Below are 17,263 nucleotides of genomic sequence, written 5' to 3'. Positions count from 1 at the left end.
GCAAAAAGAAAGAACATAACAGGGATTTGTTCTCAAGCCAAGCAAAAGAAGGGGAAGAAGTCTACCCGTTTTACTTCAAGACTTGCCTGATTTTTCCCCTTGTCAATAGACTTCTTAGAAACCTCTCCTTTCTCCTTCAGTAAAGAAGGAAATTTGTTAGGTTTTTGAGGATAAATCAAACTGCAATGCAAGTTAGGAAAGGCTCCAGTGAGGACTCACTGTAAGGTGGCACAGATGGCACATAGCTCCTTCATGGATGGTCCCATCTGGAGAATATCAGTACTGATTCAATAGAAATGGAGGTGGATATTAAAGCTAGTCTTCATCCTGATACCTCAGAGAGCAGACTCACTGAGGGACTAGAGGGCTCGAGGTCAGTTTGTCATGGGGATTCACTCCATCACATACCTGAAAATTGTCATCCATTAACCTAACATGATGAACAGTAAGATGAACAGTATTGTAATTTTAATTTAGACATAGACAACACTGAGTGACTAAGTTTTCTCAAGTATTATTTAGCTGTATTTAGAAGCAATAACCTTAATAATTCTAGTCAATTCTTGTTTAAAGATTTTATTTATTTATTCATGAAAGACACACAGAAAGAGGCAGAGACATAGGCAGAGGGAGAAGCAGGCTCCCCAAAGGGAGCCTGATGTAGGACTGTATCCCAGGACCCCAGGATCACGACCTGAGCCAAAGGCAGATGCTCAACGACTGAGCCACCCAGGAGCCCCTAATCAATTCTAATGTTATAATTTCTGCTGTTAGAAAGAAATATTTTAGCCAATACTTATTGAAAGCCTATTTTGTCCCCTGGGGGAAAAAATCTTTTTTATCCCTTGCATGATGGGGAGACTGTAGATTACAAAAAAATGTTTAATGTCTACATAAAATCAACAAAAACATGTTTGCATCTACTTTGATGTCAGTCAAGTGGAGAGGAAGCTAATCTGATTAATACACACTGACATAGAAAAGACTTCTATCCACCTATATGTGTTAATTATGATTACTACTTTATAATCTAGCAGGCTTCACCCTCCTAGAATTTACAAGAACAGGTGAAATGAAACTCAGTGATACATTATCTTTCCACACACCAACTCTTTCATTTGGCTTTTTTTTATTCAATTATCATTAATGGAATGAATCATAAGATACTAAAAATGGGTGAGGAAATGGATACAATTCTTTTTTAGCATAGATAAATTAATACACTATGTTTAAAGGTGATCTAGTCTTGAAAAAGAATTTAAAAGATGAAATCTTTGCACTAGGGACACCTGGGTGGCTCAGTGATTGAGTGTCTGTCTCTGGCTCAGGGTGTGATCCCGGGGTCCTGGGATCGAGTCCTGTATCATGATCCCCACAGGGAGTCTGCTTCTCCCTCTGCCTATGTCTCTGCCTCTGTGTGTGTGTGTCTCATGAATAAATTTTTTAAAAAATCTTTAAAAAAAGGACAAAATCTTTGCACTACTATAAAACTGGGGTGGAGGAGGGGAGTGGTATTTAATAGCAGATTGAGAGGATTTCTTTTTAGGCAAAGAAAGAAAGATATAACCAGAAGGAATTGAAGGAATTCAGAATAAGCCTGTATGCCAGAGAAAACCATAGCAGTTGCTCAGAAAGTATTTATTGAAATCCCCTGTTCTACTATTTATGCTTGAGTGGTAACCCAGCTACAACTGCAGCAACGTTGTCGCTCGGTTCCCCCAGAAGACAGCCATTTATTATTTCAGGCTGAGATTTAGCAGACGAGTCTTAGACCACCAATCTTTCTCAACTCTCTATCCACAAAACCAAAAAATTTATTTCGTTCTTTTTAAAGTTCATACTCATGCATGCAAAACCAGAAGTTTACATGTCTAGGTTGCTTTCTCATTGTTTGCATAACTAAAAAATAGGCTTTTATTTAAAAATAGAACTTGGCAGATGAACAGGCCATTGATTGGATATTTTAATAAAAATAAATGGCCAAGATACTTAATTTCGAGAAGTATCAACTATACAGGCAAGTTTCCCTCTTTGGTTTTCTACTTTATCACCTTTGAAAAGAGCATGCATTTTCAGAAGATTCATCACAATGTGTAAATTTCAAATTTGTTTCTACTGGGTAACATAAAGAAATTTATAAGAAATTTCACAAAATAATAGATCTTCAATTATTCCACCTAATCAAAATTAATCTTCATTGTTTCAAAAATCTTCCTTGTTTTTGTCTATATATATATTTGTACTGTCATAACTGCATTCAATGTTTCCACAATTTTAAATTGTTTTCCACTTAACCTTATGCTATCAATATTTCTCATGTTGCTTTAAAGTCACTATCAGTATTATAAATAAAAATGTTGATTTTTATGCTATTCTAATCTAGCTTTGGATTAGAATAACATTTACATTTTTAAAAACTGACATACTTCCCATATTTTTATATGTTCCAGAAAAATGCATGAAGGATGAGAATTAATTATTTCTTCAAAGTTTGGGGGAAAAAATCCAACAAATCTATCAAATCATATGTTTTGGGAACAGGGTTTACTAAAATCCTTGACTTTCCCTGAATTAGTGATCATTTATAACTTTTCTCATTGTAATTTTATAATTTACTTCGTGTGGATATTACCAATTCATTTCATCTGCACATTTATATATAGTATATTGTCAAATAACTGTGCATAATACACCACAATTTTAAAAAATATTTTTAATGACTATATATTGATTGCTATATCTCCTTTCTCATTTCCAACTTTAATCTCTGCCAAGTTTTACCTGTTTCTTTTAGTATTGCTTTCAGAGTCAACTCTTAATTTATTTTTCAGCTTTCCATGTTAACTTTTTCATTTTATTTTTATTCTTTTTTCAATTATCTGTACTTGCACATTTTGACGTCCTATCCCTTTCTATCTCTGTAAATAAAATTAATGAAGCTCTGAATTATCTCCAAGTTCTGCTCTGGTCACATTAGTTAGATGTTAGTATGTAATTAAAAAAAATTTTTTTATTAGCTAAATAGTCTTTATTTCATCTTTTACTTCTTACTAGACCCAATTATTACTTACAAGACTAATTTTGTATGTCAGAGCATTTGGAGTTGTTTTCAACCTTGAAGTTGGAGATGCAAACAGAAAGTGAAGTTAAGTCTTTAAAAATGTATTGAGATTTTCTCTGAATCCTTACAGATAATATATCTTTTTTAAAAAGATTATTTCTTTATTTATTCATGAGAGACACACAGAGAGAGAGGCAGAGACACAGGCAGAGGGAGGAGCAGGCTCCCTGCAGGGAGCCCGATGTGGAACTTGATCCCGGAACTCCAGGATCATGCCCTGAGCTGAAGGCAGACACTTAACCGCTGAGCCACCCAGGTGTCCCACAGATAATATATCTTGTACACATTTGTAGACACTTGAAGATTTCCAGTTAAATAATCTGAAAGGTATATTAAACAGACCAAATGTAATTCTTTTATAAAGACCTATTGCCCACATATCAAGCTCCTTACAAGGACTACACTCAGTATCATTTGTGTAGTGTTTAGCAGAGGGCCTAGAATATCATAATTGCTCAATAAATGAATTGTGGCAGTATATGTAATAATTAAGAGTTATCATAGTCTTGTAGTAGTTATGTTCCTCCTACCCCTTACACAGGCTAAGCTGCACTACTGATCCGGAGAAGAGTTATTAACTTGTGTTTTTGGTCTGGGTTTTCTTATCTATGATATAACATGGCAGGACTAGATGCTTTCTAAAGTTATTTCCAACTCTAAAATTTCTAAATCTCATTTGTTGGCATTTTCAGGATCTGGACTCTATCTGCACCAGATGTAGGTCACACATATCCTTTGTTCTGAAGCAACTTGCTCAAACACACTCTTTACGAGCAAAACTCTGGAAACTGAAGTGAAGATAGACATTTTTACCAAACTCACTACTCCATCAGAAAGTTCCGGACAGGCAGAAATCAATTCATAATTTTTGGAATAAAAGTAAAAATTTCAAAGCTATTTATCAGTCTTACTTGTGCTTTCCAGGAATAAAAGTAAAATTTCCAAAGCAATTTAAGCCCGATCTACACTTTTCCTTCACATGAGTCTTGGCACCCATGCTAATTTGTGTTCATTTTCCATCACTATTAGCAATCAAAGAATTTAAGAGAAAAGATGGAACACAAAGTGTTTGCATGGCTGGCTATAATTCAGGGCATTCCTCCTCCAAGAATGTATATCATTGAGATTAAAAATGAGCATTAAGAATGAAAATTCTCATCTTTATTACTAAGAGTGAAAAACCCAAGTAGACCATCATCTACTAACAAGTACATCTGGTAATTAAAAACAAAACAAAAGCTTTCAAATTAAATTATGAGCTATATGTGAATAATCTCTTATAAAAGCAGTAAAGATCATGCCATTATACCTGTTGAATTTGCTGCAGTTTTAGTTCTATTTTAAACAAGGTGTCATGAAAAGCACAGACTTACCTGTACGGTAGACAAAGTTGCCTTCGGTTTCTGATGATGAGGGAGACACCAATTCTTCCTCAAATTCATTGGAACTAAAAGATCCCGAATGGTTTCTTTGCCTTGTCTTTCCCATCATGGCAGCATTTGTGGCCATGACATGTCTCAAGGAGTCGTTAAGGTAACGATTCAATAAGCTGCTCTTGTATTCGGGGGGTGATACGTAGTCCTCACTGGCCTGTGACTCTGGCCTCACTCCAGCTTTTATGACTGAGCTTTCACTTTTAGTCACAGGATGATGAACTGGATTATTATAGCCCCCTTCATTTATGTGGTTTCTTGGAGGATTTTCTCCATCTAAGGGAGAAAAATACCAATAGGTAGTACTTACATATACTATTCCCTGTTATAGTCAATCATTAAATATATACATAAATAAAGAATATTTAAAGTATATTAAATTGTCTTTGATACCCCAGGTTAATTTTTAGGGAAAGGAAGCAGGAATCTATGTAATCTCTCCCTATGGTATCTTAATTTTAACGAATTTCACAGAAAATGTTATTCTGACACATGATAAATCTATAAACAAGAGGAAGCAGCCATATTCTGTTGGTCATTTATAGAATTGTAAAAATGAAGTTACTTCACGCAATAAAAAAGAATCATTAGAGTACCATCATATTTAGTGGAGTCAACCTTAAAAAACAGCACTTGGGGTGAACTTCTTATTAATAGAGGGAAAGCAAAATAAAAATATTAACAAACCTTCAGAACATGAATCATCGCTGCTTACACTAAGTCGCTCAGCGTTTCCTTGAACATACTTGTTGTACAGTTTTATTCGTAAAGCCCAGCTTAAATCTGGCTGTCGAACGGTATTCTTAAGCCGACGTCTTGCATTAGCAAACCAATTTGACACCTAAAAAAGTTTTATTTTTCAATTAACAAAACAAAAAATATTACCCATCACATATTACTTTCCCACAAGGGACCTAAGCCTCTCACAGTATCTCTGATCATTAAATATTCTCAGAATGCAATAGTACTAGACATTCATTCATTCATTCAACAAATGCTGAGCACTTACTACAGAGACTGAGCACCTACTGTGTTCTAGGAATAATAATAATTAAAAAAAGAACAGGCTTTGCCATCAAATGCTCAGTCTAGTAAGAGGTAGGATAGTGTACAAATAACTTTAGTATAGGAAAGAATGTGATTGAATGGCTTAAGAGGCATTAAAATAAAATGATACAGGAATCCAAAGGAAGAAGGGGTTACTTTCATGTATGACTTAAGACTTCATGAGGAATTAAGTGAAACATTGAAGGAGTGTGTCAGGTATAATGGGTAGGAAAGTGTGTTCCCAATAAAGAGGACTTGAGAACAAATATAAGTCAAATTCCAGAGACATTGTGGTGGGTGAGGAAGAGGGAAAGAGTTAAAAATGACCTTGAGCCATTCCTTTGTAACCAAGAGGAGGACAATGCCATTTTGAGAAGGAAAGTAGAACTGTTTATGGGTGAAATGATGTGCTTGGTTTAGGGAATGATTAGTCTGAGGTACTGGAAAAGCATACAGGTGAGATGTGAAGGAAGAAAGTAAAAATGATATCTGAGACTCAAGGGAGAAGAAAATCAGATGTGGGTCAAATGCACAGAAGTGTCGGCGGCAGCTTTGAGTAGTCAGGGAGATGGCTGAAGACCAAACCCTGGAAACCTCCAGAGATCAAAGAGACCGAATTATAACAGAGAAACTAGCACAGCAGTCAGATACAGCAATCAGAGAAGTAGAGAGAGAGAAATGCCAATAACACTCAGCTTTTTTTTTTTTTTAACACTCAGCTTTAAGTTGAAAGTCAAATGCTTCCAAAGAAAATAGCTGAATGCAAAGAAACAAACACTGCAAAACAAAAGAAAGTTACTTCCATTTCTTTTTAATAGATACTATTGTATTTCTGGAAGTTAGAATGGTGCTTGAGATTTCCTTGAAAATATCTGGCTATCATCAGGAAAAAATATATGTAAATAACCCAAAGGGCCAATATTTGCTTTTAAAAGAATGATATATGGAAAGAGAATTACGTCTTTCTGCCAATTTTTTTCTAGAACATGAGTCCACATTACAACAATAGTTTGTGTGGCAGTGCTTACGTTGGAAGTTTCTTTTTTTTTTTAGAGATTAATAATATAAACCTACAATTTTTACATATTTCTCAAGACATAATTATTGAATGGGCCTATGGTGAATCCTACTTTTTAAAAAAACAGAACTACATTTTTTTCCTCTTTGACTCTACAAGTTTTTAAAACATGGTGGTTTTTCCCAATTTACATACACACACATACACATGCACACACACATATATACAGAAAATATATCATAGGTAATATATATCCAATATTAATTACCTTTGAGTCTTAAGTAATAACTGTCCCCTTAAATTTATGTGCATTGATGTAATAACTCACCATGGCATTCCAGAAGTTTTAGTTTTTATCAAGCCCTCTTCCTATCAAGTTGTGCTATTATACTATGATTTAATATGGCTTCAATTTTTTTAGTCTTCTCCAACCTCTAGACAGACACCTTCTGCAAATACTCATTCAATAAATATACATTGAGTAGTTCTTGTGCTCTAGCTATGGTGGTCAGTGCTAGGAATGTTAAATATTAGGATAAACTTCGTCCCTGCACATATGGAAGGATTAGTGTGGAACTATGTATTAACTGAAATACATGGGTGAACATTTACTATGGAAGCACAAAATGCCTGGTCTAGTCTTCAAACCTTCCTCTACTCTCCAAGTCATAGCCGAAGTATTTATTCAGGTTTTTGTTAGTAGTAACTGGGAATTTTAGAACTTTTTTTTTCTGGATTTCTCTATCTTCCATTCTATGCACTTGAATGAATCTTAACCATCACCATCAACTTCAAGTGTTGATGTACCATTATGATTTAATTGCTTGACTTCTTCAAATCCTCATCAATATCTTGTTATCCTATAACTGTGGCATAATGTTTTCCTATTCTGAATTTGCCAAAATCAAGTGTGAATCTACAGAAGTCACTTAACTTTTCTGAACTTCAAACCCTTCATCTATAAAATGCATTAGATGGTTCCTAACATCCTTGCCAACTCTAAAAACTAAGATCTGTGAAATACAGTCTAAGCTCTCCTACAAAAGTGTTAATTTATTCCTTTTATAGTTGGTACTAATCTACCTTCTGCTTTTGACCACTGCCCTTTTGGAGCAATCAGACATGTGTGTTTATGTCTTAAACTTTAGCACAACCATCATATAGTACAGTGTAATCCAATTCTTACGTGACTCTGCATATTTTTATTTAAATGCAATGGCCTTCTAATTTCCAAGGACATTAAGACTATAATTCTAACATACAAAAATTGGGACCTTTGAATATCATGGTGGGATTACAGTTTTTCAAATACAGGGGTCATATCCTTTTTATGTTTTATATAATTAGTTCTTACCATAATATATTTATCACATGTTAGAAGATTTTCCAAAAAGGTCTGCTGATATCTAAGATGAGCTGTCTGTAACCTGATTTCATAAGTTTGACTGGCAAGCAATCTGCTAATATATTCACTCTGCCAGTACTTTATCACTAGAAATTTACTGTACAATTTAAGGTGTTTAATATCTGCTTGCATTGTCATGTAAACAGCAAACAGTTGGTTAACAAATTTGCATAAATACTGTTTTTCTTTTCTTTTCTTTTTCTTTTTTTTTTTTTTTTTTTTTTGGTCCTGATGCACTAATGCAAACTCCATCTGTTTCACAGAAGGTAAAAATACCAGTTCAGATTTTTCTACCTTCAACTTACTATGGATTCCTTCAGGTTGTCATGCAAATCTCATTAAATTCTATTTTACACGAAACAGGCCTCCTTACTATGGATAGGTTCTGCAACATCATTTTGATGTCAAACTCAGAGCTTAAGAAACAAGGTATTTTATAGTGAAAACTTGGAGAACCAAATATCTAGAAGTTGGAAGAGAAAAACTAGTAATTTTCATCCCTACTTTAACCAAGGTGTTTACATTCATCGTATTGACAGAGCAATCATTATAGTAAACCCAAAGGGATAAGCCAGCATCTGTCCACCTTTGAACATACAGAATTAAAAAACTTATTCTGAGTTACCCAACTGAAATATTGACAACCTCATTTCTATTCCATATAGTATAACACTTGGAATAATGTAGAAAGACCAATTTGAAATTTTGTTGAAAATTTAACAGTTGCTATAATCCTTGCAGTTGATAACTACATACATATTTCGGCAGAAGCACTCACCAAGCAAAAATGGAGTTATGTCAACAGAAGGGGCAAAATCTTAGAACAGAGCAGTTTTAATCAATGGTACATTGGTATGTTTAGCCATTATCATAGAAATGTGAAACTTCTATAAGTAAAGGAAACATTAACACCCAATCATTAAACATAATCTCAAGCTCAATGTGCATTGCACTCTGCATTGGGATCATGAAAGAAGTCAACTCAAGGAGACAGTTCACTCTTATAATCCAGAAAAAATATAATAACTATGTTTTAAAATATATACACATGAACAATGGGCAACACTGAAACCAGATATAGCACCCATCTGTCCTTCTCTGAAAAACTTCTTCCAAGGCAATTATTCTGCAGTATGCTCTATATCCTACAATAATATAAACCCTAAATGCATGCCACTTTATGTCATTCCACAATAAAGCTCTTCACATTTTGATAATACAGAGTATATTTTTTATAATGTTTAAGCAATGGGCAGCCACAGAGATTAAGCACAATGGAATATTTTGGTTGGTTAAAGTACACACACACACACACACACACACACACACTACCTGTTAATTTTATGGAAATGTGTATATCTCATTAGGTAGTAAGATGTCAGGTTAACAACAAAGAACTCTTTTAGCTTCATTTGTCAGGGATAAATAAAATATAAGTGTAGATTAATGTCCTTAGTGCTTCTATTTATCAGAAAAAGTACCTTTTGAGGTGCTAAAAACATTTCCTCCACTAAAGTTTCAATTCTATGCTTCTAGGTTTAGTGGGACTGCTGACCAGGTTTTATGTTCTTCCTTATCAATTTAAGAGTAACAAAACAAAGCAAAAATATGTTTTATGGAAAGCTTAATGGCCTGATACACAGCCAAAAGGAAAATGTTAAATGTGAAGGAAATTATCAAAATACAAGACACTCTAATAGTTAAGGAATAAAAGTTATGTTAATTGCTTATTAACATCAGTTATAGAAACAGAGACAGAAGGTACTGCAATAAACAAGAAATAGGAGTTTGGAACTAGAAATAAGGGGAACACCCCATATTTATTCACAGACATTAAAAATATGACATATTTCCAGACATACTGAAGATGATAAAATGAGTTACATTCATGCCGTTGTATGGAACCATCATATAGCATTAAGGATAATGAGCTGCTCCCTGTGTATTCAATGGAATGGATTTAAAAACTAGAATATCTATAAGATTTCAAGACATTCTCTAGTTTTCAAAATGATACTTTGGAAAGCCACATGGTGATTATAGCGGTATTCCCCAAAAGAACCTATTCACTCTACAAACATGTATGAACAGTTTATGGAAAATACAGTGCTGGATAACATGGGGAGTGTGAAGATGAAAAAGACATGATCACTATTCTCAAGAAACCTGACTCCACAGTAGAAATTTGTTCACTGGGAGAACGTGATTCATTAAATAGGGCTCTAATTTGCAGAGATCAAAAGCTTTATTCAGCCCATAGCTTTCTATTTTTCCTCCAGAAGTGTAAAGTATTTACATAATTTATTTGGTTTCCCAGAGAGTCAGAATTTGCTTGAATGTTGAATGTATGTCTGACTTTCACAAACTCCCCCATACAATGCAATATAAGTGCAGCTGACCCTTGCACAACACAGGTTTGAACTGCATGGAACCACTTATGCACAGATTTTTTTTTCACCAAATCAGTACTATTGTAAATGTATTTTCTCTTCCTTATAATTTTCTTACTAATATTTTAATTTCTCTAGGTCACTTCATTATAAGAGTATGGTATATGATATGTATAACACACAAAATATGTTTCTATCGACTGTTCATGTCATTGATGAGGCTTCCAGTCAACAGCAGGTTATTAGTAGTTAAGTTTTTGGGAAGTCAAAGCTATATATAGATTTTTGACTTGCAGGAGGGTTGGTATCTCTAACTCTTGGGTTGTTCAAGGGTCAGCTGTAGATAGATACGTATGTATACATACACACACACACACATATATATACAGATATTCTTACATGGATATCTTATTATGCCTCATTGAAAATAACTGGACCAAAATTGGATTATTATACTTAAAGTCCCTTGCCTATTCCACACATTTTTATTTTTTCTGTTAATCACTATAAAGTTCCAGAAACCAACTTCATTTGCTATAAAAATTTGAAAATCATTAAGCAGGAATCACTTATTATTATAAATAATTATCTTCGCTTCACTTAAAAATCAAATAATTTTGTGCATTTTTATTTTCTGAGGAGTAGTGTAAGAGAAAGAAAATACAATGAAAATATAAAGTATAATTAGAAAACCATAATAGAGTTACCAAGCTCTTAATGCAGAAAGAATGGTTATTTGCATTTGAGCTATCATTATAGGTAGAAAATAATTTGGTTCTGTATTAAAATTATGACTGCTTGCATTGCAACTCAACAGTACTATTGTACACAAAACTTTAAATGTCTCTGCTAATGACAATGTTACTTTTCATAATTAAAAAAAGTCTAAATATGCCATATGCTTTCCGTATAAAAGGACGGCAAGCATTAAGTATGGAACTGTATGATATACCAAATTAATCTAATGTTTTATTGCTGACATCATTGTGAAGTATTCAAATAGTTCTATAAACTAGTGTATTTTCAAAATAAATAGCATACCTGTTTAAACTGAAATTTGAGCATATGTATTTATTTTCACGAGTCAAGTTTTTCTGACTAGAATCACTGAAAATTCATAGTTTTATGTTAAACAGATACTGAGCCAAGAACACTAAATAAATTTTCCCCTCCAGTGCTACAGCAAATCACTATTAATACTATTGCCTGTTAACATGAAGCAAAACAGATGTTATTCTCTACAATTGTATTCTGAATATAAGCAGACAAATGCATATTATAGTTTTAATAAGCTTGAATACAAGTCAACTTTCATGCTTTGTCAAACTTTCCAGCAATTCCTAAAATGTCAACCTTCAATACTCTGGAAAGCAAGTTTTATTTTATCTAGTAGTTAAGTATTATCTTTTATTTGGGGCCTCCCTCACTATAAATTTAATGGAATGACCAAAACTTCACAAATGCAGTAATGTAGTTGCTACTATCATACATGAAACTTCTCAGCTCACTTACCTCCTCCTCCTGTTTCTGAATAAATTTGTTCTGTTTGCATGTATAAAAGTTCATGTCACCACACTTATTAAAGAAGTCTGTGGTGCGTTGGAAAGAGCATTTGATCTGGAATTACATTATTTCCAAGACTACTTCTATCCCTTAGTAACATTTAACTGCCACAGTGCCTTGGTCACATCACCTGTAAAATGCTCATTACTGCTCTAACTCACCATATTTTGGGGGAATATCAAGTAAGATTACGTACGGAAAAGTCAAATATAAAGAAGTGTTGTTCACTAGAGAAGAAACAAACCTGCACCCTTTCTCTGCACTTAACAAAGTGGTAAACCAACCACTTGAAATTGGCCTCTTCTCAACCCCAGTAGAAAGATACCAGCAGCAAAATTGTGTGGATTCTAGCTAATGCTCGGGATGCCTCTTACTTAATAAAATAAATACAATTAAATTAAATTTTAAAAAATCCACCTCTTGCTCTTCCTCTCCATCTCTTGGCTCTATTAGTCAAGGTAATTCTGAAAGTCAGCCTGTAATCGACCTTTCATGTGGGGCCCTAATGTGTAGTGCCTTTGTTTGTACACGGTTCTCAAAGTTTCAGCCAGGGCCAGCAACTTTAGTATCCTGAAAACTTGTTAGAAATGCAAATAATTGACCCCACTCCAGACCTACCCCTGAATCAGAAACTCCCGTGTGGGGCCTAGCAGTGTGGGTTTGAACAAGTCCTCCAGGCGACTCTGATGCACGCTCACGTCTGAAAATCACTGCAGGTCGTCCCATCCTACCCATCTATGCATGGCACCTTGTCATAACTCGCAGGTGACTTTTCACCTCCCTCCTTCACAAAGCACCACGCGTCCCTCCTGCATCGAGCACGAGCACTGAATCGACAGCTCAGATTGAGGGGAGACCCAGGGCAGGAGCCCGAGCCCCAGGACGGGCCTCCGCCGGCCCCGTCCCACCGGCTCGGCTCGGGAGGCGTCAGGCGGGGGTTGGCGCAAACACGCCGCGGGCCGGCTCCTCGGCCGCCGTTACGTGCACGAGCGTCATCTGCGAGCCGAGCGCCAAGAGGATCTTCTCAGTCTTGGTGGGGTACGGGTTGTCACGGTGCTTGTAGAGCCACTGCTTCAGGGGCCGCGCCATGTCTTGCAGGGCCTGCCGCTTGTGCCTCACCTTCCCGCCGTTCTGCCTGGCCCTGAGCATCGGGGGAGGGGGAGGGGGAGGGGGAGGGGGCGGCCCGGGTGAGCGGCGCCGCCCGGCCGCTGTCCCCGGGGCCCCGGGGCCCCCCGCGCCTGGACGCCTGGACGCCTGGACGCCTGGGCGCCGTAGGCCGCGCGGCCCGCTCTCGGGGGCGTCGGGCTCCGAGGGACGCGCCCGCCCCGCGCCCGCCAGCGGAGGTGAGGCAGGGACGGAGCCGCACTAACGCGCATCTCGCTTTGAAATGGCCTGCTTGCCGCCAGGGGCACGTGGCGGCAAGGACACTGTCTTGAAAGGCGGGAGAGCTTGGCCAGCGGCCAGCGCCTAGAGCTGGAGGGGACCGGACGGTTGTTAAGCGACCTGAGGGAAAATGGTATTTAGGCTCCGGATCTCGCAGCGGGGCCGGCCCCTCTCCCCCGCGCCCGCCCTAGGGATGGGCCCGGTCAGGGTGCTGCCAGCTCTCGAACGTTCCCGTGGGGAGCTCACGCCTGCCTCTCCCGCCTCTCGGGAGCTTCCCGAGCTCAACCACTGGACGGCGGGAATAGAGCAAGGGATGCTGGCGGTCCTGCCGCCCCCGCTCTTTCCCACGGAGCTATTTTCTTTGATCCTCTGGACAAAGGGGAAATTCTCCACGCAAGTGTTTGTGGAGGAAGGACGCAGAACCTTAACCCCCCCCACACACACACACCCACACACCACCCCAGGGGCCTTTTCCCGACTGAAGGGAGGCTTTAAAAGGTATGGAAAGCTCGGTCCCTGAGCAAAAAGCACGTTCAAAAAGGGAGGGAAGAGGCTGAAGCAGCGCGGAGCCCTAGGAGGCTTCGGCGCTGCGCTCCCCGGCGGCTCCGGGAGGTGTCGCCGCGCGCCGCGCCCTGCGGCTCCGGGACGGTCGCGCGCCTGCGCCGCAGCTTCCAGGACTTTCGCCTCCTGAAACACTTTGAAGTGCAACTCAACGCGAAAGGACTGGTAGTGACATTTCCACGAAACCTAATCTCTATTTCACTAACCAGCAACGCCGCAGAGCAAGCAGCTGATGCAATCTTTCAGGTGGAGACGGCCAGGACGGCCGCCCCTCTCCCGCGGGGCGCTCGGGGAGCCGCCGCGACGCCTCGGCAGCCGGAGGGAGCTGCCGGCCCACCCGCGAGTTCCCGCTCCGCAGCGGCCCCTCACCCCACCAAGCCGAAACCCGGCGCGGCAGGCCGGCCGCCTCCACCCCCCCCCCCACCCGCCCGGGCTCGCAGCGGGCCCCGCCGAGCCGCGCGCGCCCGCGCCCGCGCCCGCGCCCAGGGCGCCCCGCGCATTGGCGACCTTGCCAACACCTTCGAGGCAGCTCCGAGGCCCCGTCGCGACAGAAGATGGGGAAGGCCACGGGGCCGGCCTGACCCGGGACGCCCTGACCGCTTGGCCCTGCCCTGTTCCTTGGCATCGCGCTCAGCCCCCTCTGCCTAGCTCTCAGCCGCGTCTGCACCCGTGGGCCGGAGCGGGGCAGGCAGCCCCCACCCTGAGATGCAGGTATCGGGGCCCGAGGGGCCGTCCCAGGTGTTCTCACTTTCCAACAAGCCTCTTGTGAGCTGTCCTGATGAGCTGATTCCCCTATATTTCGAGAAACTAATGCTCGAGACCAGGGGCGGAGACCTTCCCTCCCGGGGACTCTGGGTCTCTAACCCAGGGGCCTGGCTGCCACTTGCACGCCCCGCGCCGCTCACCGCTCCCACTGTCCCGGCTGCAGGCGGGCGGGGGTCCCGGGAGGGTGCGCGTACCCAGTCCTCCGGTGTCTCAGGCCGAGGTTGTCCTTGAGGGGCGGGCCGTCCGGAATGCCCACCTCGGGGCGGGCGTGGGCACTGTCCAGGACGCCACCATAGGGCCGGCTGCCCCGTTCCCGCTCCGCAGCACCGCGGTCCTCAAAAAGCACGGCGCCGCTGAGCTTGTTGAAGACGATGGTGTTCATGGTGCGGGCTGGCAGGGGCGCGCCGCGCGGCCGCAGCGCCTCGAGGCCTGGCCGCCGGGAGCTCCGCAGGGCTCGGGTTCTAGACGAAGAAGATGCATCACGTTACTCGCTCAGTGCTCACGGCCCAACGCGTCCCGAGCCCCGGGCTTGGCCGAGGCTCTGGGCCCGGGAGCCGAGGGGAGGAGCGGGGCTGCGGCACCTGGACACGGGAATCCTTGCTCTCCCCACCTGGCTACACCGCTAACCCGCCAGCCTCCCCTCCCCCCCAACCCTGCTCGCTGGGGGGACAGGTCCCTACCCTCCTTCTGGCCCCCCGACATCGAGTTCCCAAGGAACCTCAACCAGGAATAATTTACCTGCGTTGGCAAAGGAAAGTAATTCCTAAACGAGTTCTTTTCTTGGTTTTAATCTGGAAGAACTGCAATCGGGTTAGCGGAGCCCGAGAGGCGCGGGGAGGGGGGTGTTGGTTCTTCAGGCACACGGAAGTCTAAAGCATCGCGGAGCTCCCACTCGGGTTAGAAGGAGGGATTGGAAGGAAGGGAAATTTGGGGGTAATATGAACGACTACATCTGCAAGTCCCGGTTAATGAGTCCCAGGCCACACTGGGATTCCGGGGATTTTCATGTTTTCTAGATCCTGGATGGTTTGGCTGAAACCCCTGCGTTCTAATTCTGGCTAAGGTCCCTGGGGGTAGGGGTGAGGGCAGGGAAAGTCAGCTCACTCCAGAGCTAGAAAGTTAAGTGGCGTCAGAGGCAAATGCACCACTTTGTGTCCCTCCCCCCCACCCCCGCCCGCTCCAGGACGCGCAGGGTCCCGGCGGGTCAAAGGCGCCGGAGACCCGGGCCTCCCGGAACCCGCTGTCAGTGCGGTCCTCTTCCTCAGCGCGGGTGTGAGCCTGGAGCTCGGAGCCCCTCCTCACTCGCCCCTCTCTGGAGCCTCGGGGAACCATTTCAGAGGTTGCATAGGTGTCAGGAGCGGAAGGAGGCATAGCGGTCCGCGCACCACCGAGCCTGCGGCTTCCATCCTTGGAAAAAGCTTGCAGCTCACCTCCGGGGTCGCGGCGGCCCCGAGCCTCTGGCCGCAGAGCGCCGGCCTCAGGTTCAAGCGCGCGCCGCGGCGGAGCAGTGGAGTTACCGCCCCCATCACCCCGCCTCGCGCCTCGGGGTAGCTCCTGTTTCTCCCCAGCCGCCTCCGCACTCCTGCCAGCGCCCCCTCACCCCGCCCCGCCCGGGCCGGGGCAGCCACCCCAACACCGCCAGATCTTCTGCCTCGCAGAGCGCCCACACTCGCCAACGCCCCCTAACCCCGCCCTCCCGCCGCCACAGCAGCGGCCACGCGCGACACTGAGGACCGTGACCACAAAGATTGAGAGACGGCTACCGTCAGGATTCCTGGGGAGGTGCAGCCAGCCTTCTGCGGAGTGCTCAGTGCACTATAAGGCTGAGTCCTCCCGCGCAGGCAGGTACGTGTCTGGAGTGTGCCCACAGCCTCGGCGAAAAGTGTCCAAGCAAATTTCCGTGCTTGCAGCCCCTGTTCTAAGGTCAGGACTAGCCTTGGTGGTGGTGGTGGTGGTTGTTTTTTTTTGTTTGTTTTTTTTTTTTTTAAATCAGTGCGCGTAGTGCTTTGCGTTCACGCTGAGATGTTTGTCCAACACACCCTTTCCCACTCCGACTGTGTCTCTCCGCCCCGTGGTCCCATAGTCAACGGCGAGTTTTTCCAGGCGACTCCGCCGTGAGGTTTGCCACCCCGGACCTTTTCCTGGCTGTCCCAAGCCCACGCAGAGGTCGCAGCCACAGACACCCGGCGCAGTCTGGGTCTGCAGGCTGCAGGCGAGTTGGGAGGGGGCTGCAAGGGTCCGAGAGCCGGGTCCGGAAGCGAGGGGTTCGGGGCGTGGGGCGTGGGAAGCGCAGCTGCCGGCCCTCACCCGGCGCCCAAGCGCAGTCCCCAGCGCCCCTTTCTGCTCCTGCACCCCCCACTTCCCCTTGCCCTGCCTCGCTCCAAACTGTCGCTTGGGGAGCTCCCTGCGTGTGGAACTACCGCACCCGACGCCCGCGAACAACTGTAAAGCCGCGCAGGAGCGGCCACCCCGGGGCGCGGACCTCGAAGCGGGGTGGGGGCAGGGCGGGGAGAGCCGAGGGCAGGAGGCAGAGGGAACGCGCCCCCCCCCCCCCGGAGCCAGGGCGAGCCGCGCGTC

The 17,263-nt window shown here is 42.9% G+C and overlaps 1 protein-coding gene and 2 long non-coding RNA genes across 16 annotated transcripts in view; 2 read left to right on the top strand and 1 right to left on the bottom strand.

The window, feature by feature from the left end:
- LOC118354154 (uncharacterized) overlaps window positions 1–3,832 on the top strand; it is an 83,484-nt gene extending 79,652 nt beyond the window's left edge. The window contains exon 11 of the long non-coding RNA XR_007403699.1: window positions 3,814–3,832. This is a non-coding gene — a long non-coding RNA (uncharacterized LOC118354154). The remainder of the gene's footprint in view (window positions 1–3,813) is intronic.
- Window positions 1–17,263, bottom strand: part of MKX (mohawk homeobox) — a 116,609-nt gene that overhangs the window by 99,004 nt on the left and 342 nt on the right. For 5 of the 14 annotated variants that reach the window (XM_049096818.1, XM_049096814.1, XM_049096809.1 and 2 more), the window contains exons 1-5: window positions 15,425–15,835; window positions 14,827–15,147; window positions 12,959–13,118; window positions 5,242–5,395; window positions 4,495–4,830 (exon numbers count right to left, since the gene is read on the bottom strand). In XM_049096818.1, coding sequence (XP_048952775.1) covers window positions 4,495–4,830; window positions 5,242–5,395; window positions 12,959–13,118; window positions 14,827–15,068 — 892 coding nt within the window. In that variant the 5' untranslated portion in view covers window positions 15,069–15,147; window positions 15,425–15,835. Of the gene's footprint in view, window positions 1–11; window positions 3,442–4,494; window positions 4,831–5,241; window positions 5,396–12,958; window positions 13,119–14,826; window positions 15,148–15,424; window positions 15,837–16,449; window positions 16,632–17,263 lie in introns of those variants that run through there. The other 9 variants (XM_035713392.2, XM_049096803.1, XM_035713393.2 and 6 more) reach the window with 8 other exon arrangements.
- The window catches only part of LOC118353975 (uncharacterized), a 49,815-nt gene continuing 46,940 nt past the window's right edge, over window positions 14,389–17,263 (top strand). Inside the window, exons 1-2 of the long non-coding RNA XR_004813736.2 lie at window positions 14,389–14,632; window positions 15,870–16,531. This is a non-coding gene — a long non-coding RNA (uncharacterized LOC118353975). The remainder of the gene's footprint in view (window positions 14,633–15,869; window positions 16,532–17,263) is intronic.

This window comes from Canis lupus, chromosome 2, assembly GCF_003254725.2.
Source record: "Canis lupus dingo isolate Sandy chromosome 2, ASM325472v2, whole genome shotgun sequence".
Taxonomy (NCBI): domain Eukaryota; kingdom Metazoa; phylum Chordata; class Mammalia; order Carnivora; family Canidae; genus Canis; species Canis lupus.
This window is presented reverse-complemented; position numbering and strand designations above follow the sequence as displayed.